Genomic DNA, 19,538 nt, shown 5'->3' on the forward strand with positions numbered 1-19,538 from the left:
CTTCATTAGCAGCAAATAGAGCAGAGATATGGCAGAGAGAATAAAGAATCATGGCCTCCTTTTGGGTTTCTGTGATTATTGAGCATAAGTGATGAGAGAATGACAGTATTGGTGACCAGCCAGCTTTTTTGTTTTTAAATAACACACTTTAAAATGCTACAGTGTTATTTGAAAGCTTAAAGGTATTTTCTCATCTTCAGTATTTGCTTTTTATCAGTTGTAGAAAAGAACATTAGTGTTTGGTCTGAAGCCTTTTATGAGGCTTCTCTACTTACGTATGTTTATGAAAAAGAGATTATTTGCCAAGAAAGTCTTGATTATATAAAAGACAAAAAGATTATTAAAGACAGTTTCTATTTAAATAAAACTGTCTTTGAAACTTAAGAAAACTTAAGTTTTAAAACAATCTCAGTTAAACATCATTGGTTTATTTGACTTACTGTTAACCCTTGCTTCTCTTTGACCCCATGGTGTTTTTAGATAACCATGTATGAACTTTATGTTAACAGTCTGTGGAATACTAAAGTAGCTTGAAGATGACATGATGACTGTGCATTTTATATAGTTTTATTCTCCTAAAGTCTCAGGAGGGCAGCAAGTGCTGTCAAGGATTATACAGTGATGAGATTATACACTGATGGGAATGATTTCTTCTTGGAGTGTTTTACACATTTGTACTGATAGCAAAACTAAGGTTTAAAGACAGGAAAGTCCAAGTCATCCTTGAATCCTACAAAAGCCAACCTTTTAAAGACATAATTTGATCTAAAACATGATGATATTTAGCACACCTTTTAATGTGGTATGTACCAAGTGTTAAAAGGACTGGCTCGTATGTGATAGAGCAAGACCTGAGACTTTTTAAGTATTTGCTCATGTCTGTTGACAGACCTCTCTCTTTCATACTTGTCAAAGAGAAGAGTGGTAAGAAATATCCACTTGGAAAATACGATGCAGTGTTGTATAGCATATACATTTAAAGTGCATGCATTAAAATTAGTTTTTCAATAAGATAAAATTATTTTAAAAATCTGGTTCAATTTATTATAATAGTGGCAATTTCGCTTTTCAGTATTACAGGAATTTGAAAATTGGTTTCTTGTAGGGGACATCTCAACTTTGGGAATATCTTCATTTAATTTTTAAAAAATATTTTCATGCTTTATTGTCACAAAATCCTGATAAGTTCGTTGTATTAAGGTGTTCACTATTACATGGAAAGTAATTCTGTTCATCCTTTGATGTTTGTGCTGAAAATGCTTATCTTTGTATTTTGATCTTTCAACAGCTAAGAGCTTGAATTGATTTAAACATTTGCCAGTATACTTAAAAATGCTTCAAGCTTGGAAGGGGAAAATTTTAAGTAATTAAGTTTTTTTCCCTTCTGGGAAGAAAAACTGTGATGATGTTAAGAAAATATCATTATAAAGTTTATGCAATAATATGTTCTTTAAATCCACCTCCATTTGTACATTATAGCTAACATTCTGGTTTTGACTTAAAATAATCTGCAAGCATTTCAGATAGTCTTACAGCAAATTGATCTAAAAGCCACTAACAAATTTTAGGGTTTGAGTCTAGAAGCCAAGCAAAATGTCACCAATGTCAGTTGTAAATTAGAATGCAGCATGAGCCTTCAGACTCATGATAGTGAGATACATGAAAAGAAAAATTGTGTCTGCCTTCCTACTTTCCCTTTTGACGTATGGAGTTGGAATTTTATGTAGTCTTAAAGTCCATATTTAGAATCTTACCTATCTCTGTAATAATTAGCAAAATGCCATAGTAGTGATAGAATATTATGGCCTTCAGAAGTAGCCTAAAAATTATGTTAGTTTTAGCATCAAAAACGTAAATAAATGTTGAAATGAATTTTTGTATGTGCCAGGTTGAAGAGAGTGTGCCAGTGACTGGAATAGTCTATAAATTTAATAGTTACAGTTCTAATAGGGTCTCAAAGACAATCTTTAAATAAAGGGAGAAATCATGGGGTATCAGTGAAGCTATACCAACCTCTGTTTGTACATAAATACGGTGATGTAGCTAGATATAAAAATCAGTGTCTTCCTGGCACCATTTACAGTTTAGAAAACAATCTTTTTCTTAAAAAAAAGTCCATCTGATTTTTTTTCTATTTTTAGGAGCTACTTGGATTTGTAAGTATTTTTTCTATGTGAAAATATATGTATTCTTCACTTTTGTTCCAATATTATAATTACTCATGCACTCTTTCTCCCCTTTGAGAACATTCAGTGGATACAACTTCATCAAAGATTTGCTCAAAAGAGAAGCATCCCATGAGTGTGAAAAGTAGATGCTTGTAGCCAGAACAGAAAACGTTACACATGATGGTGGCACAGAAGATAGGAGGTTTGACTTGGAGGGCCATAATGTTTATTATCCTTCTTGAAATAATGGGGACCAGCAGCTCTTTTCTCAGGATAAATGCTCTAACCCACTTCTCTCTGAACAGGTGTGGGAAGGCTTACTTTCCATTTTCATATTTATACACCTCTCTACAAAAGCAATTTTAATGAAGATTAGTGGAATTGTTAAAAATCTGAGAGGAATCATGACTGAAGGTGTTTTGGTTTTTTTTCTGTATTCAGTTTTTAATGAGAAAAGTTTTAAATGTAATACAGGTGAGACCCAACTACTGTCTTACTATTACAGGATGATTCTATATTTCTGTTAAAGTATTTAAAAAATATTTAAGCAGTAGCTTTCTGTGGGGGAAAAAGTACCACTTGGATACTTAAAGGAATTGGGATTTTTGTTTACTTTGATAAGACAGTTGAGTTCTTAAGTAAAAGCAATAGTGTAAAATGCCATTTTGTTTGGAATGTTAAGTAAGCAAATAAAAAACATGTTGAAATTGTTGTAAGCCCTTCTGTTGATACTTCTTTCTTTCCATATTCTCCATCCCTAATGTAAGTCATTCATGCTCATTAAATGTTTTTCTTATTTTTCCTACCATGTTGCTATAAGTAAATGAGAATATACAGAAAAATGTTTTGATTTTCTTGACTTTTTAACTGCTAATTACCTATTTACAATGTTGAATGAGAAACAAGTGGTTATGAGACTGAAAATTTCCTTTATTTAAAAAGAAGCCACCACCTCCACTCACCTGTTCTTACAGAGTAGGAGTAATTCATGCTAGACTGCAGTTTTACTCTTAACTTTACATAAAAGTTCTATTATCCATCATAAAATGGATTTATTTTTACATTAATATGTCATTCTTTATCTTTCTACAGCTGCATAGCATTTCTCTGTGTGTTGGGGGGAGGGGTACATCTTATTTTGAAATAAACAAAAATATTACAGGTGGATCTGGTTGGATAAGGTTAAAGCAGTACTTACTAAAGTTAGTACTAATTACAGTTTTAAATATATGTATATATTCCAAAATAAGGCTGGAAATTAAAGATAAAACATTCATCTTAAGGAGTTTGATGAACACAATAAATGTAAAGAAAAGCGGCAAGGAAATATTAAAGATAAGTGCTTAAAATGCATAGAATAGCAAACAAGCACAAAGGATCAACAGAAATAAGTTTTTGCATGAAAAGACTAATATTGATAAACTTGATACTAATTAATAAAAGAAAGCAAATGTCAAGACTGAAATACAGGACATCATTACAAGTTCTATAGATAGTGAAAAAATATTAATTTTGTCAGAAATTTGAAAATTTTAATGAAATACAAAAATTTCTAGAAAAATACAGCTTACCAAAAGTGTACCAGAAAAGGGGAAAGTCCTAGAGCTATTAAACTGAATTAGCAACTAAAACCCTTTTTGTAACAACTCTGCAATTCTGTATGGCTTGCATCAGTGAGTTGAATTACATGTAAGAGTAAAATCACTTTTCACAAACTCTTGCAAATGATAGAGTATAGACTCCGCAGTTCATGAAACTATCATAACCTGGATGACTAAAACTCAAGAACAGTATGAAAAATAATTGTATGCCAATGTCACTTTAGATACAATAATTATAAACAAAATATTAGCATATGGAATCCAGAAGCTTAATAAATTTATTAATGACTTGCATATATAGATATATTGCTTTAATATGTGATCAATTGTGGCTCAGGTCAGTTGACCAGAATAAAATGTAATTTTTCATATTAACATTTGAAAATCATATGATGTTCTTAGATGCAGGAAAAACATTTGATAAAAATTCATTTATGTTTTTAAAAAAATGAGAAATAGTGATTACTTTTATAAAATGTTTCCTTATAAATAAACTACAACAAATATACTTAACAGTAAAACATATGGAATCAAATTTGGAAAGATTCTGGAGACCTGTGAAGCAGTTTGATGCAAATCATTCGCCTCTAGAGAGACAGACCATGAATGAGAAAAATAAATGTTTTGACTGTATAGATTGCATTAAATCTGTAAGATAAATGTGAAAACAGTTTTTTTCTAGTCCAAGAGTGTGTTATATACCTATATAGTTTTTAAAAACATATTTCAATAGCATTGTAGTCTTCATAGTATATTACACATCTTATGTTTATTCCCAGGTACTATTTTAAGATGCTTTTTTTTTTGAGATGGAGTCTCACTCTGTCATCCAATCTAGAGTGCAACGGTGCCATCTCAGCTCACTGCAGCAATTCTCCTGCCTCAGCTGCCTGAGTAGCTGGGATTACCAGGTGCCCGCCACCATGAGCAGCTAATTTTTTTGTATTTTTAGTAGAGACGGGATTTCACCATGTTGGTCAGGCTGGTCCCGAACCCCCGACCTCAGGTGATCTGCCTGCCTCGGCCTCCCAAAGTGCTGAGATTACAGGTATGAGCCACCATGCCTGGGCTAAATGCTTTTGTATAATACATATTTACAGCTTTATTTTCTAACTTTTGCTGGTATATAGAAATATGTAGACTTTTTAATATTTATTTCATTAGCCACTTTGCTGAACTCATGTATGCCAGTTCTTTTGGATTTTCTGTGTACACATTCGTATCACTCATGAGCTGTAACTTATTTCTTTCCATCCATTTATTTGTCTTACTGCACTAGCTGGGACTTCTAGCACCATGTTGAGCAGATGTGCTGTGCCAGTTTGGAATTATTCAGCAAATATTCAGTCTTCTCCATTTCCCAATAAGGAGTGCATTTCCTTGCTTCCTTGATGTTAGGCATGACAATGTGACTTGCCACAATCAATGCAATGTTAGTGGACATAAAGCCTTGAAATAGGTTTGAACAGTTGGGCTTATTCTTGTACCTCTGCTGTCACCATGTAAAAGAGCATGCCTCGGGTTGTCCATGGGTACCAGATGAATCAGTCACGTAGAGTTGATCAGAACTGCTCATAAACCCTTGGCCTGAATTTAAAGGCCAACTGAATTCAGCTAAGATTAGCAGAGCTGCCTAGCTAGCCTACTGTTGTGTGAATTCATAATATTGGTCAAAAGATGCACACATAAAACATATTGGATAATTCCATTTATATGAAATTAAAAAATAGACAAACGAGCCTTATAATTTAGGGATGTATACTTAAATAGTGAATCCATGTAAAAACACACGGAAAACCATTTACCATGAAAACGAAGTTCAGGTGGTCTCAAATTGTGATCCAGTGAGTGGAGGTGGTTCTGTGGTACTTGCAATTTTATTTTTCTTAAGCTTCACTTGTGTTACCTGTTCCCTTTGTAATAATACATCAAAATATTCATTTGCTTTGTGCACTTTTATGTATATATGTTATATTCCACAATGAAAATGTTCCCATTTTAACAAATGAAGACAAAAGCAAGAATGATTTGTAGACTTTATATCTTGTTTCAAATAATGGCTTGCTTTGTTAACAAGGAACAGACTAATTATTACCATTTGCTTTGCATTGAAAAAGAAAAACTTTGTGGTGATTCTCAGGCCTATAGGGGCTTTTTCCACAGTTCTGTTACCTATTAGATGAGATCACCGAGGCTGTTATCAGAACACGTGGCAAATCCCCAGGTATCTTCTGATACCGGATGGATTCCCTTATATTTCCCTCTGTATGGGGGCAGGGCCTACGCTTGTTTTATGTACCACTGAATAGTATACAGTATCTAGTACATAGTAAATCCTCAAATATCTTCTGATGACTGATGTTTCTCTATACCAGGAATTGGCCAACTTTCTTCCCTCCATTTGCAACTGCCCATTGCCTGACCAGGGTCAAAGAAATAAAGTTATATGTTTTCTCCCTTATTCTTGAAAGAAACATACTACTTACTCTAAGGTTGCGGTTTGTCCTAGTTTGAATTCCTTGTGAATCAGATCTTGAGGAAAGGATCTGCAATTCATTTGGGAGGCGATGCCAGGAAACACCAGTAAAGAAGTAGGGAACTGAGACAGGGAATAGAAGTCAGCCCACAAATACTCTAAACTAAAAATAAAATCCTAAAGCTTCCCACTGGGAAGCTTTCCCTTGGCCAAGGTGGTCCCAGAGAAACCCTCAAAACTGAGTTCCCAGCCATGATAGAATGAAAGGTCAGACACGCCTTGTTATATACCCTCACCCTTGGATGGTTTAGACACAACTGACCAGGATGAATGTTAAAATAGAGATCACAGACTGAGGGAACAGACTCTTTGTGGCAATATTCTTTGTAGCATTTTAGTCTTCTCCATATGATATGACACATCTTTTGTTACATTTATTCCCAGGTACTATTTTTAAATGCTGTTATGCATTTTTACAGCTTTATGTTCTAACTTCCTTTTGCTCGTACATAGAAATACAGATATGTAGACTTTTAAATATTGATTTTATTAGCCACTTTGCTAAACGCTTATTATGTATGCCAATTATTTTGGATTTTCTGTATACACCTTCATATCACTTGTGAGCTATAAGATGCCAAATTATAATAGGACTTAAGGCCATGCCAGGCAGGATTAAGTCACACACTCCTACACTTAAAGAATAAACTGTTTTCTAACTGCCACAAGATTTTTCTTTTTCTCGAGCAGCTAAACAGTGGCCTTGAGCTTCCGTAGCAATTGCAGCTTCACCGAGTGCTGACTGACTCCAGCCCACTTTCCACCAGCCGTAACTACAGCTTTTTAACTGGACAAGAGAAGGATTTTAGTAGCTTTCTCCTAATAAGAGACCAAGCACCACGGACTGGCTCTGGCCTGTTTACAGAGATGGTGCATTGTGTGCCTTGGTGTCCCTGCTTCGCTTTTTGAATGTAACTGTAATACATTTAAATGCTAAATCTTCACTCCAAGGTATAACATGCATGTTCGCTTAATATGCATGCATCAGGACTACCTTCATGAATATTCATGGATCTACTTGTAGCCTATTGAATATACTTGCCCAAACCATTCAACTTAAATTCCTGTCTTACTCTTCCTTTCCTAGAAGTCCCTGCCTCTGGTCTTTGCTGGAGGATATGCTTCCTAGCCTGCAGAATGACCACCTTATAGGCTATAACCCTTTGTAAGAAATAAAGTATTTTCAAATGTATGAAGACCCTGTGGTTTTTTAGTTAACAGTAGTAAGCAAAATACTACTGTGTTACTATAGTTTGATCTCTCAGCGGTATTCCACCTGAGGGTTGAGGGAACTGAAATATTTATATACTATTACCAGTTATTGGCTAAGGGCTGCACTAGGGTTGTATTGTTTTCCCTGCTCTTCTAGAATGCCATGCACAGGTGAGCAAAGCTGGCTCTGGTGGCCAGAAGACCCTAAAAACGGTACATGCTGACATGACAATAGGAAGTCAAGCCAGCAAGTACTAAAGAGCAAAATGGCATGTGTGGGTCACTGAAGACGTGTACTACAAGAAACTTTTGCAGGTAATGAATGGGGAAGATAACGCATGAAGGCAAGGTGAGAATCCCCAGTAGTAAATGTAATGTGGAGTTGATTAAAACAGAACTAGAATGGTGCCCGGCAGCCTGTAGCCTTCCTGGTCGTCCAATTGGCTTAAAATCAGGCTGGACTTTGTCTTAAACTTCTTTTAATATCTGGTTTACTGTTTCCCTCTCCTCTGCCTGCAGTTTGTAGGCATTAAAAAGGTTACTACAGTTGCTAATGATGGATTTGAATTTGGCTTTGCTAAAAGATTCCATGAAGATTCATTTTCATCTCAGCAGAAACCTCAAACTGTTCCTCTGTCTTCTCTGAAGTCCCCTACAGCTCTAAAATTATGTGATGCTAGCACAGATACCAGGACACTAGTAACAATCCTGCCAAAATGAATGTAGTGTAGTGTCTTAGATTAGAAGTTGTTAAAGATGTCATCAAATATGGACTCTAAACATTAAAATCTATACTAATAATGTTCAGAGTAGTTCGTACCTATGAGTCTAAAGACCTGCACTTGCTATTGGGCAATATTGTATTCTAGGTGAACTTCCTCTCTTACACCCAGGTGTAGATTTCAAAAGACAGACTTTAAAAGGTATTAGCAATATTTTATTGAATATATTGACAACTGTGGTTAATAAATAAAAAACTAATCTTTTTAATAACTTCATTTTTAAGTATTTATAAATATAAACTGCATTTCACTCAGTTTCTTTTACACCAGTTGGAATTGTAATTAAAACGTGTTAAAGTTTTTCACATTCGGTCACACAATTGCACTCCAAAAATGGTCAAATGCAATAGCTTATCTGCATTACATTTGCCAGGATATACACTGAATGTTTTACTTTCCCTTTCTTAAGACACTGAGAATAAAAGTAATATGAAATAGGCATTAGTTTTCTTTTTTTGTATAAAGTCCAAAACTCTGTACCAAAATTCCTTTATCTTTTTAGGTTAAAATAAGTGAATAAGTTTTGTTCGTTTAAATGATTCAGTTAGCAAGATTCCCACTGGTATGTTACAACATTTTCTTGAAGCTGATTATGTGGTACAGTCCACAGTCTGCCTTGACTTTGACAATTCTCGTTTCAGTTTTTCAAAGCACACAAACATAATGACGTTCCAGGATCCGAGTCGCAAGAAGGAAGGTACCAACCTAGAAAAGCGCATGTCATCATTCTACTAGTTTGTTTGAGATTCTTTTATTTTATTTTTCGAGATGAGGCCTCACCCTGTCACTAAGGCTGGAGTGCAGTGGCATGATCATAGCTCACTGCAACCTTGAGCTCCCAGGCTTAAGTGATCCTCCCACCTCAGCCTCCTGGAGTAACTGGGACTAGAGACCACCACACTCAGCCTGAAAATCTTAAAGCTATTATAGTACAAGAAGGTTGTTTGCCACTCCTCAAGTGAAGATGAATAAAAGTAGCTATTCTTCATCTTTCCTTCCTCTGCTGAAAATAGTTTCCTCTAGATGTCCTATAGTACTTCAAAACAACACAGCCCTGATGATCACATCTATACAAATCCACAAATATCCTTCACTCCCAAAGCATCTCTTCTGTTCTCTGACATGAGATTTTTCAAAAACTCTTCCCTCTTTTAAGGGAAGAGGAAATTTTTGCTTGTTTTGCTTTGCTTTCTGAATGGGAGGTAGGAAACTGTTAGAAGGGGGAAGGAAGAAGAGAAACCAAAGAAGTATTGAGTAGGTGAATTGAATTCCAGAGTCAAGAAATCTGTGCTGTCTCAATCTTGACAATTCTTGTCCTTAGGGAAATTGTTAAATGTTTAAATGGTTTTTATTGTTTAACCTATAAAAAACACTCCTCCACCCATTTTTTTTTTTCCTTCAAGTCTTTTAACATGTTTCTCGACTTCTCAATGTGGGTTTTCTAATTGCCAAAGAATTAATAACATAAAATTCCATTTCAGTAGCATTAAACACATACACATTGTGTATAACCATCACCACTATCCATCTCCTGAAACTTTTTGTCACCCCAAAAAGAAACTACTCATTAAACAGCTCCCCATTTGTTCCAACCTCCAGCCTCTGGTAACTTCTATTCTGTCTTTATGAATTTGACTACTCTAGGTCCTCATTTAAGTGTAACCATACAGTATATGTCCTTTTGTGTATGGTTTATTTCACTTAGCATAATGTTTTCAAGGTTTCATGTTGTAGTATTTCTCCCCCAAAAGGTTTTTAAATTTGAAAAAAATAAAATTATTAAGTGGTTAATGTTTTAATACCTGGTGTATCCATTTTGTTAATTTTATAATGACTTCATTTGTATTAGTGTATTATAAGTACAGATTATGATGATTTGGAACTTTTTATAAAATGTGTATGATACATTCATGCTTAATTTATAAAACTTGAGGGATGGACTTACAGTTTGAAAAGGAATAGAATTTTATTATTTAATCACTAGTGTAATCCTTATGGGATATATTGACAAATTACTTAATACTGTATTTTCTTCTCCTTTTCCTTCTTTTTTTGAGTCAGGGCCTTGCTCTGTCACCCAGGCTGGAGTGCAATGGCATGATCATAGCTCATTGCAACCTTGAACTCCTGGGCTCAGGAGATCCTCTTGCCTCAGCTTCCCAAGTAGGGGGTACTATCAGTGCGTGCCACCATAGTCAGCTAATTTTTTAATTTTTTGTTGAGATAGGGTCTTGCTTTGTTGCCCAGTCTGGTCTTGAACACCTGGGCTCAAGTGATCCTCCTGCCTCTATCTCCCAAAGTGCTGGGATTACAGGTGTGAGCCACTGCGCAGAGCCCATACTGTATTTTCTTACATTTTCTTAGGAAGGTAGTTTCCAACACAACATTTCATTATGGAAATATGTAATCTATTGCACAACAATTGTTTCTAGATGAGTGTAATAATTACCCAAACCACATAATTATCTGCATCACTTTTCTAGACTGTGGTGATGACTTTTCTCTAATTTTACAATTTAAAAATGTGAGTCCATCAAATGAAATCAAATCTTGTTCTTTCATAGCTCTCTATTATGATTTCCCTCTACTTTATAGTTCTCTTGACCAGAGAAGGCAAAATACTGTCTACATTTCCACTAGATTGGGACCAATGGAAAAGGCACTGGTCTTGAATGAGACTTTGATCAAAGTACAGAAAATTTTAATATCATGGCTTTTTACTTTTTGGCACAGTGGAATTGGTGGATTGGAGAAATCTGTGGCAAGGAAAAATCAATACTAAGTATATGAATATACTAAGGCTTGTAAGCTAAATGTCAGTTGTTTGACTATAGAATGTCCCAAAGCACACACATAGCCAGAACATATTATAGATACAGAAGATCCTATCTTACCCCTTGAAAAAAGCCGTTGGTCCTTCCTTAGTGAACATTTTCATTGCACAGTTGGGCACACTTTTGTACTGCCCTGGCGGAGAATTAATAAATCTGGTTTTGACCACATCCACTGGGGAGGACATAGCTGTTGCGCAAAATCCAGCTATCAGAGCTGACACCAAGTGGCAGGGGACGTCATCTAAAACGGATCAATGAAACAGGTCAACGTCAGACTTTTAGGGGCTTGTAGTTTAGTTATCTGTCAGATCAGATCTTTCTTAACCTGTTAATAACAGCAGGTCAGTGACGATGTCTCATAAATAAATAAAACAGCATAAGAAAACTATTGCATTAGAAAAAGATGGTAGAGAATAAATGGCTGAATAGATTGTTAACACTTTAGGAAAATAACCTGTTAGTTTCCTCTGTGCCCTCAGGGCCTGCAATAATGCCTAATATATGAGCATCTAATACTTTTTTATTGAAATAAGTCATTGTCCAAGGGAAATTTTAATGTCTCTAGAAGCTGTTAGAATATTATTTTTAAGAACCTATCCTAAGGTACTACCTTTTGGATGAAACCACTGATAAACTCCTTGTATAACTAGATCATTTGGATATAGTGCAGGATGGACTTACACCTCCTGAATTCTGCTGTATAAAGAATAAGATTCTAATAAAAGTACCACATATTATTAAATGAGAATAATGCTGACATAAGATGAAATTGCCTATTGTTTCTGTTGCAAAATATTTTTGTTGTAGTAAAACTTCTTAAACTTAAGATTTTGGTCTTTTTCTGTTTCTCACAAAGTTATACATCGTTCAAAATTACTTAATTTTTAAAAAGAGAAAATTATTAAAGTTAAGAGTTTGAGTATAAGGTGTCGACAGAAGCTCCAAGATGAAATTTTAAAGGTGCAGACCAGTTTGTTATATGAAATGGGAAGTTACCTGCTAATATGTGATTTTTCACAAAGGCCTCCTTCATTAGATCATATGTTACTAGCTCTGTACAATTGATGATGACACTTCTTGTCAGATTAGGAGTAGTCCCTGGGGGAAAAAAAAATGTTTACTAACTCTATGATAAGTTGCTAATTGTAGGTATGAGCTTTGGTGGTTACAAAATTCACATTGAAGTTAGTTACCTTTCCAAAGACCCATCAAACCTTCGGTTGTTGCTATTATTCTGTAGGCGTTGTAAGTCCCCGTGTAGCGAGGTTTGATACCGTGGAGATGGCTCTGTGCTTGAAGTCTGACTTTAACGACCTCTGTCGGTTGCCCAATGAATACTGCCACTCCTCCAGTCGCTAGACCAGCTAAGATCTTGCTTCCTAAACTAGGTGTTGCTATTCAGAGAGAAAAAAATATATTTAGTAAGAAGAAAAAAATTAAAGATCTAGAATGCGCATGCATGTCTTTTTGATTTTCAGTGGTTCAAGTTTTTGTACTCCGTTTTTATTTTATTTTATTTTTTTGAGATGAAGTCTTGCTCTGTTATCTAGCCTGGAGTGCAGTGGTGTGATCTCAGCTCACTGCAACCTCTGCCTCCTGGGTTCAAGCAATTCTTCTGCCTCAGCCTCCCAAGTAGCTGGGATTATAGGCAAGTGCCACCACACCCGGCAAATTTTTGTATTTTCAGTAGAGACAGTGTTTCACTATATTGGCCAGGTTGGTCTTGAACTCTGACCTCAGGCGATCCGCCTGCCTTGGCCTCCCAAAATACTGGGATTACAGGCATGAGCCACTATACCTGGTCATATTTTTGTATTCTTACAGCCTTTCTACTTCTGGAATGCCTGTTCATGTGTTGATCACGTACTAAATGTGTACCAACTCAGAGTAAGGCAAGAAAACTTCAGGTATCTGAAATTTTTTAGAAATGAAGACTTTCAAGGAACAAGAAAACACAATGCCTATTTTCTGGTGGCCTGATTCTTTCCTGTGTTCAGCTTGGTTCTTTCATATATTTAGCTTTCTTTTTCAGTATTACCTGACTGCGAGGAGGCACAGTCACGAGTGAGGCTTGATCTTTCTCCCATGAATGATAATGTTAATTACGGGACTTGGTGGCCTTAGAAGAAGGGGGACAAGCTGCACCAATATGGGCTATCAACTAGTGTTAGGCTACGACATGTGAAGGGGATACAAATAAGACAGGAGCGAAGAAAGTGATTTTTGTCTTAAAATTTTGAAAAAAATAGCGTATGTTTTTCAAGACAGGTATCATTTAATACAAATAGTCTTGAAGCCCAATATTCATTTCTACAGTTAAGTAAATATAAAATTATGGTTCAGCAACATTTACTCAGCATAGACGTTCTCAGCCATTCTATTTCTGTTTCCTAATCTGTCAAGTAGGGATAATAATATCTACCTCACAGAGTTGTGTGAGTTAAATAATATTGCTAAAGAGCTTACACTGTCTAGCACAAAGAAAATCCGCAAAACTGGCAGGAATTTTTTCATCACTATCATGATTGTATTCTTCTCATCATACTTGACCAGGAGCTGAGCATATGATTGACAGCTGTTTTTTAAATGGCAATATCGTATGATTACAAATGCCTTCACTTTCAGCTCACATTTGTAATGCATCACACTACAACGCAGTGTATCTTCATGTACTATTCCTATCCTCCAATCTCCAGCTTTCAAATCCCTCTCTTCATTTCCCAGTCAAGCTTCCTGGAGAAGAGGCTATATTCTTTTTTTTTCTTTTTCCAAGAACTAAAAGAAATTTATTTACAAAATATATTGTTTGTCTTTACTTCTCAGAGCCCATGTCTTCCTCCATCCCCTACAATATGGCTTATACTCCACTACTCTGCTGAAGATGTTTCTGCTAGAAAATCAGTAAGCTTCTATTTGTTATGGACAATGATCACTTTTCAGTCCTTTCCATGGTACACTCTCTGCTGTCTGACCCTATTGATAGTCCTTGCTGTGACTTCCTGGAATCTAGCCCAGACTCTTCCCCTAAACTCATGTGCCTACTGGACATGAACTATTGACATGGTCTAAACGAAATTTCTTATCTTCCCCCTAAGACGGCTTCTATATATCCTCCCTCAGTAAAGGGTATCTTTAACCAGAAACTTGGAAGTCGGCTCATATTTCCACCTGTCCCTTATGCCTTACTTCCATTTGTTCTCCAAGTCAATTCAATTATACTTTCTTAATCTTTCTGATTGACATCTCTTTTTCCCCATTGCCAGTGCTTTACAGCATACCCTGATCAAGAATTTCTTGCTTTCCAACTTACGTCTTTCTTACCCCCTTTACATATATACTCTATCTGCTGCCAGAGTGATCTTTTGAAAATGTAAATTATTTATACCACTTCCCTGCTTAACATTTTTACAATGACTTCCCACCACTATAAGGACAAAATCAGTCTCCTTAGCATTGCCTGCAAGAGCGTCTGGTTCGTTCGTGCTTCTGTGGCTTCACCTCTCCTTCCTCACCCACACGTCCTCCCCTTTGCTCTCTACATTCACTCTACTCCTCACTGAGCCTTTGCACACAACCTTGACTCTACTTGGAAGGTCTCTTCTCAGCCCTTTGCCTGGATTACTCCTGCTGGCCCTTCCAGAATTGATCCAGACACTAACTCTGCAGGAAAATCTCACAGGACCATGCCTCCATGGCTAGGTTAAACAGTTCTGTTGAATGTGGCCACCATCTTGTAATTACAGTTAGTCACGTGCTACCTGTGCAATGGTGGTCCCATAAGATCAGAACAGAGCTGAAAAATTCCTATCACCTAGTGACATCCCAGCCACCATAAGGTTGTAGTGTGATGCATCATCTTTTCTATTTTTATGTACACAAATACTTACTGTTATGTAACAATTGCCTGTAGTAGTCAATACAGTGACATGCTGCACAGGTTGGTAGTCTAGGAGCAATAGACTATACCATATAGCCGAGGTGTGGCTATGCCATCTCGGTTTGTGTAAGTGCTCCCTGTGATATTCATACAACAACGAGTTTGCCTCATAACTCATTTCTGAGAATGTATCCCCATCGTTAAGCAAAGTAGGACTGTACTTGCAGTACAACATGTATTACAAGTACTGTCATGGAATATAGAATCTATTACTTCTCCCCACACGCCCCATACTCTTAACTGTAAGCTCTGCTTAGAAACACATCTGCCATCTAAACATCTAACACAGTTACTGGCACATGGAAGTTTAATAAAGCCTACTAAATAAACTGAATCTGTATAACATAGAATACTGCCAAGATATATCCTATTAATTTGGTGGCCCAAGTCTTCAACAATTAGTAGAACAGTCAATCTGTGAAGAATACCACCTGAATGGGCAGCTTTACATCCTTTGTGTCTCTTCTCTTGCTACATCTATAAATATAAAAATGCAGTTTTGATCTAGTAACATCCAGACTTTATCTTCACTTTGAAAGTACTTGTGTGGATAAGTTTACTTCTATATTTATATAGAAAATATTTATAAATTGTCCCATAAAGTTATAGTATTCAAGGTTACTCAGAGCAGAAATGATGAAATCTTGTAGATTTCACTTAATATATTCTTTTTGCCATCAGCACATCTTCTCTCTGGCTTGTCTGCTCCATATGAAAGTGCCTCCGACGTTGATTAGCTGTGTGATTTTGTGCACGTTACTTAACTTCCCTGATATTCAGCTAACACTTTTTACTCAGCATTGTTGTGCAGTTTGAATCATGGACAGAATCACATGTGAAGTGCAGAAGGCAGTAGAAAACAGGGGTTAGGAGCCTGGAGCCAGAGGCCAGACTGCCTGGGTTTGAACTCTGGCTCTGCCCCTTCCCAGCTGTGTGACCTTGGGCAAGTTACAAATCTGCTCTGTGTTCAAGTTCCCATTTGCCAAGGGATCATGATACTAGCACCCTTCCAGTTGTAATGTATCTGAAGCACTTAGAACAGTGTCTGGTACATAGTAAGCCCTCAAATAAATGCTAGCTAAAGTGACAGGAATTCTTAGAGTGCACTGGCACTCAGGAAATAAGTTTCCTTTTCTTTTTCCCCTAAAGAAACTCACTACAGCATTCATCCACTTTTTCTGCTCCGGTCTTTCCTGGCCCTTACGAGGAACCCCTTAAAAGGAAATATGTCTTTTCCTGTCCTTTCATCTCTCCTCACAAAAGTCTGGCTTTCTTTTCTTCAAATGGAAAGTTTGAACTTAGTTGCATACCCAAATGGTGAAGGAAGCTTGTGGAAACACAGGAGGATTCAGACTCAGAGGACCATGGTAGTCCTCACTTGGATTTCTGAACAAGCTCCATACATGTTTCTGATATACTTCCCTGTTCGGAGAGCTTTAAGTTAAACATTATTCTGTAGCCCATCCAAATTCTCCAGATGGAGATCCAAATTAGGAACAAAACTTCCATGACTGGGTAACTTTCACAAGTGTAAATCTGCATCTAAAAATCGATTTTGCATAATTTTTTCTTTCTATGAACAATGAGCTACTATTTGGGGAAGGGAGAGAGTTCAAATATGGATGTTTTCTCGCCAATTTGTTCTGAAAACCACTCCTCCGTGTGTTACATTTTTTTTTTTTTTTTTTTTTTTTTGGAACAGAGCAGAGAGCCCAAGGCTTTTCTGCCCCTTCCAGGAATGCTCACGGCTTAGGCTTACTTTCTTTTCCTGAGGTGAGGTACTCCTGGACCGTGTCATAGAGGCCAATCCTGAGAGAGGCGGAGCTGATTTGTCTCTGAAGGCCGGCAGGCAGCCCGCTGTAGAGTTTCACCCGCCCTTCTGTTTTTACCAGAGTGGTGATTGTTCCCAGGACACCTTTATACCTAATACCACTGGATGTCGGGCATTCGCCTTGGACCTGGAAATAAGAAAGGTGCAGATCAGAAGGGAGTGAGCATTGAGTTCACTCTTAAGCCAAGAATCCCCCCTACCCCCGCCTTGTTCCTATTCTCCATTTCTTTTCTCAGCAACACCCCCCGCTTCCATCCACCTCCCCTTACGGGTGTGTGTGTGTGTGTGTGTGTGTGTGTGTGTGTACGCGCGCGCAGATGTGGGGAGGCTGGCTACAAAGCACATTTTGAACATTCTTCTCCCCATAAACTCTCTAGAACCTCTAGGGCAGTAGGAGGGGACAGAATCCCTGAAGAATCAAAGAAAGGAAAAAGCACTTGACTAGTAAACTCAGGAGAGGCCAATATTCTCAGCTCTTCCAATACTAAGTGCACCCCAACTCTTGGGAGAATTTGGTAGTAGTCATGGTCAGCTCATCCTCTATGGTCCTTGATTCTTCAACTAATCCCAGAAAAAGTTCCAGTTTCCCATCGCAAAGCACCAGCCCCGGGACAAGGCCAGACTGCTTTAGAAAGCCACCTGCCCCACCTAGAAACAATGGTTACACCAAAGCAGAGAATAAATGGAATGCGCTCCACAGACGTCCCCACTCTGCCCTGAGACCCCTCGCGATGCCCCTCTGGCTTGCTACCTGGAGCCGGACTTTGGCCGTGTCCAGCGGGAAGGTGATCACGTCTGCCAAGCAGGCCGCCACTCCAGCGGAGAAGAGCTGGACCCCCAGGGTCGGGTGCATGTCCGAGGCTGTCAGGGCCCCCATCTTCACTCAGACACTGGAGGTGCAGAGGAAAAGGGCTCCAGGCCTGAAGGTGGAGGGTTTCTCTCCCTTGCTCTTTACGCCTGTCCGCCGGGCAGCAAACGCGCTTTCTGTTTTTTGAACCCGCCACGGGGCAGCGGCTGCAGGCGGAGTGCGCGCGGCAGTGGGGGCCAAGTCCCTGCGTCTCCCCTTCCCCACCCTCGCGCCAGCAGGACCCTCTGCGCGCAGGTGTTCCGCCGGGACCTATATAGCCGGGCAGCTCCCAGGCTGGGCCGCGCGAGGTCTCAGAAGTCCCGGGCGTGGGACCTGGCGGGGGCGTGTCCGGGAAGCACAGGGTTCCTCCCACCCCCATCCTCGCCCCGCACCACTGGAACTTCGCGTCGCTCCCCAAAACCTCTGGGCTGTGTGCGCCCCGCACTCAGCGCGTCGGAGGGAGGGCGCCCCGCGGCGGTCAGCACCCCGCCCCCGCACAAGCCTCACCTGTCACCCTTTGGCTGCGCACCCTCGGCTGGGGGGCTTTCGGAAACCAAAATGATATCAGAGACCCTGGTAAAAGGTCCCGCTCTGCTGGAGCTCTCCTAGAAGTAAGAGCGGGGCACGCTCTCATTCCTCCCACTCCCCAGACACCTTGCAGGCACCTTGCAGCCTTCTCTGCTTCCTTTTTCTGTCCTTTAAACTTCTCATCATCCTGCTTCCTCCGGATTCCCTTTCTTCCCAGTACGCAGTTCAGACTTGGAAGAATCTCACACAGGAACCAAGAACGCTCTGAACTTTGCAAAGAAAGTGTTTCATCACTTTTTGAGAGAAGATGTCAAAGGAGACAATAGACACATTAGAAAGCAAATAGTACATTGCTGAAGCACTATACACCATGAGATACCACTTGCTCCTTTTAATTGCATTCCTTGGTGGGTGCGATAAAAGGACGGGGCAGGTTGCTTCGCTCCAGGGGCAGCTCTCCAGTTTACCAACTCTGTGAACCTGGGAAAGTCACCCGTGCTCCAGCTTTTATTTCCAGCAGTGTAAAATGTGGTTCCAGAGCTAGCCCAGGCCTGAAATCTTCCTAACTTACCTATAGTGATATTATATGTGTGGGTTGTGTGGCCTTACCTAGTTCAATCTTTGTGCAGATATTTATTTTCAATGTTTATTTTTTTTGAAAACTTAAAAAAAAAAAAACTTTTAAAAAACAGTGGGAAACCATAGGAAACAGGAGAAAGAGGGAAATAGACAAGGTCAGGTCCCAGCTCCCAGAACGTCTTAGATAAGCCAAGGATCCACTTGATATTACCAAAATCCACATCCAGCTATCTACGGCCTCTGGTACTCAGCCCTGACTTAAACCCCCAAAAAGAGTCAGTGGAAATCAGAGTCATGTCCTCCAAGAGCAGGGGAAATAAGACATGATAAAGAATCATCTCCAAATTGTCTATAAGTAAAGGTTGTGTACTGTGCAAGAAGTCAGTCTTAAGGCACTTCCACGGGAGGTCAGGCTTGTGGAGCTTCCCTGAAAAAGGCAACATTGCCAGTTTTCTCAACACCATTTATTAAACATGGAGTCCTTTCCCCATTGCTTGTTTCTGTCAGGTTTGTCCAAGATCAGGTGGTTGTAGATGTGTGGTGTTGCTTTGGAGGCCTTTATTCTGTTCCATTGGTCTATGTCTCTGTTTTGGTACCAGTACCATGCTGTTTTGATTACTGTTGCCTTGTAGTATAGTTTGAAGTCTGGCAGTGCATACCTCTGGCTTTTTTTTTTTTTTTTT

The 19,538-nt window shown here is 38.5% G+C and overlaps 1 protein-coding gene across 1 annotated transcript; it reads right to left on the reverse strand.

The window, feature by feature from the left end:
- Nucleotides 1-8,432: 8,432 nt before the first annotated feature.
- On the reverse strand, nucleotides 8,433-18,129 carry UCP1 (uncoupling protein 1). The gene is made up of 6 exons (XM_017534279.2): nucleotides 17,653-18,129; nucleotides 16,830-17,028; nucleotides 12,327-12,527; nucleotides 12,130-12,231; nucleotides 11,194-11,374; nucleotides 8,433-9,004 (listed from the first exon to the last, which is right to left on the reverse strand). Exons 1-6 carry the CDS (start codon nucleotides 17,776-17,778, stop codon nucleotides 8,890-8,892), a joined length of 924 nt encoding a protein of 307 aa, XP_017389768.1. The 5' UTR covers nucleotides 17,779-18,129; the 3' UTR covers nucleotides 8,433-8,889.
- Nucleotides 18,130-19,538: the final 1,409 nt, after the last annotated feature.

This window comes from Cebus imitator, unplaced genomic scaffold (assembly GCF_001604975.1).
Source record: "Cebus imitator isolate Cc_AM_T3 unplaced genomic scaffold, Cebus_imitator-1.0 Scaffold4, whole genome shotgun sequence".
In the NCBI taxonomy this organism is placed as follows: domain Eukaryota; kingdom Metazoa; phylum Chordata; class Mammalia; order Primates; family Cebidae; genus Cebus; species Cebus imitator.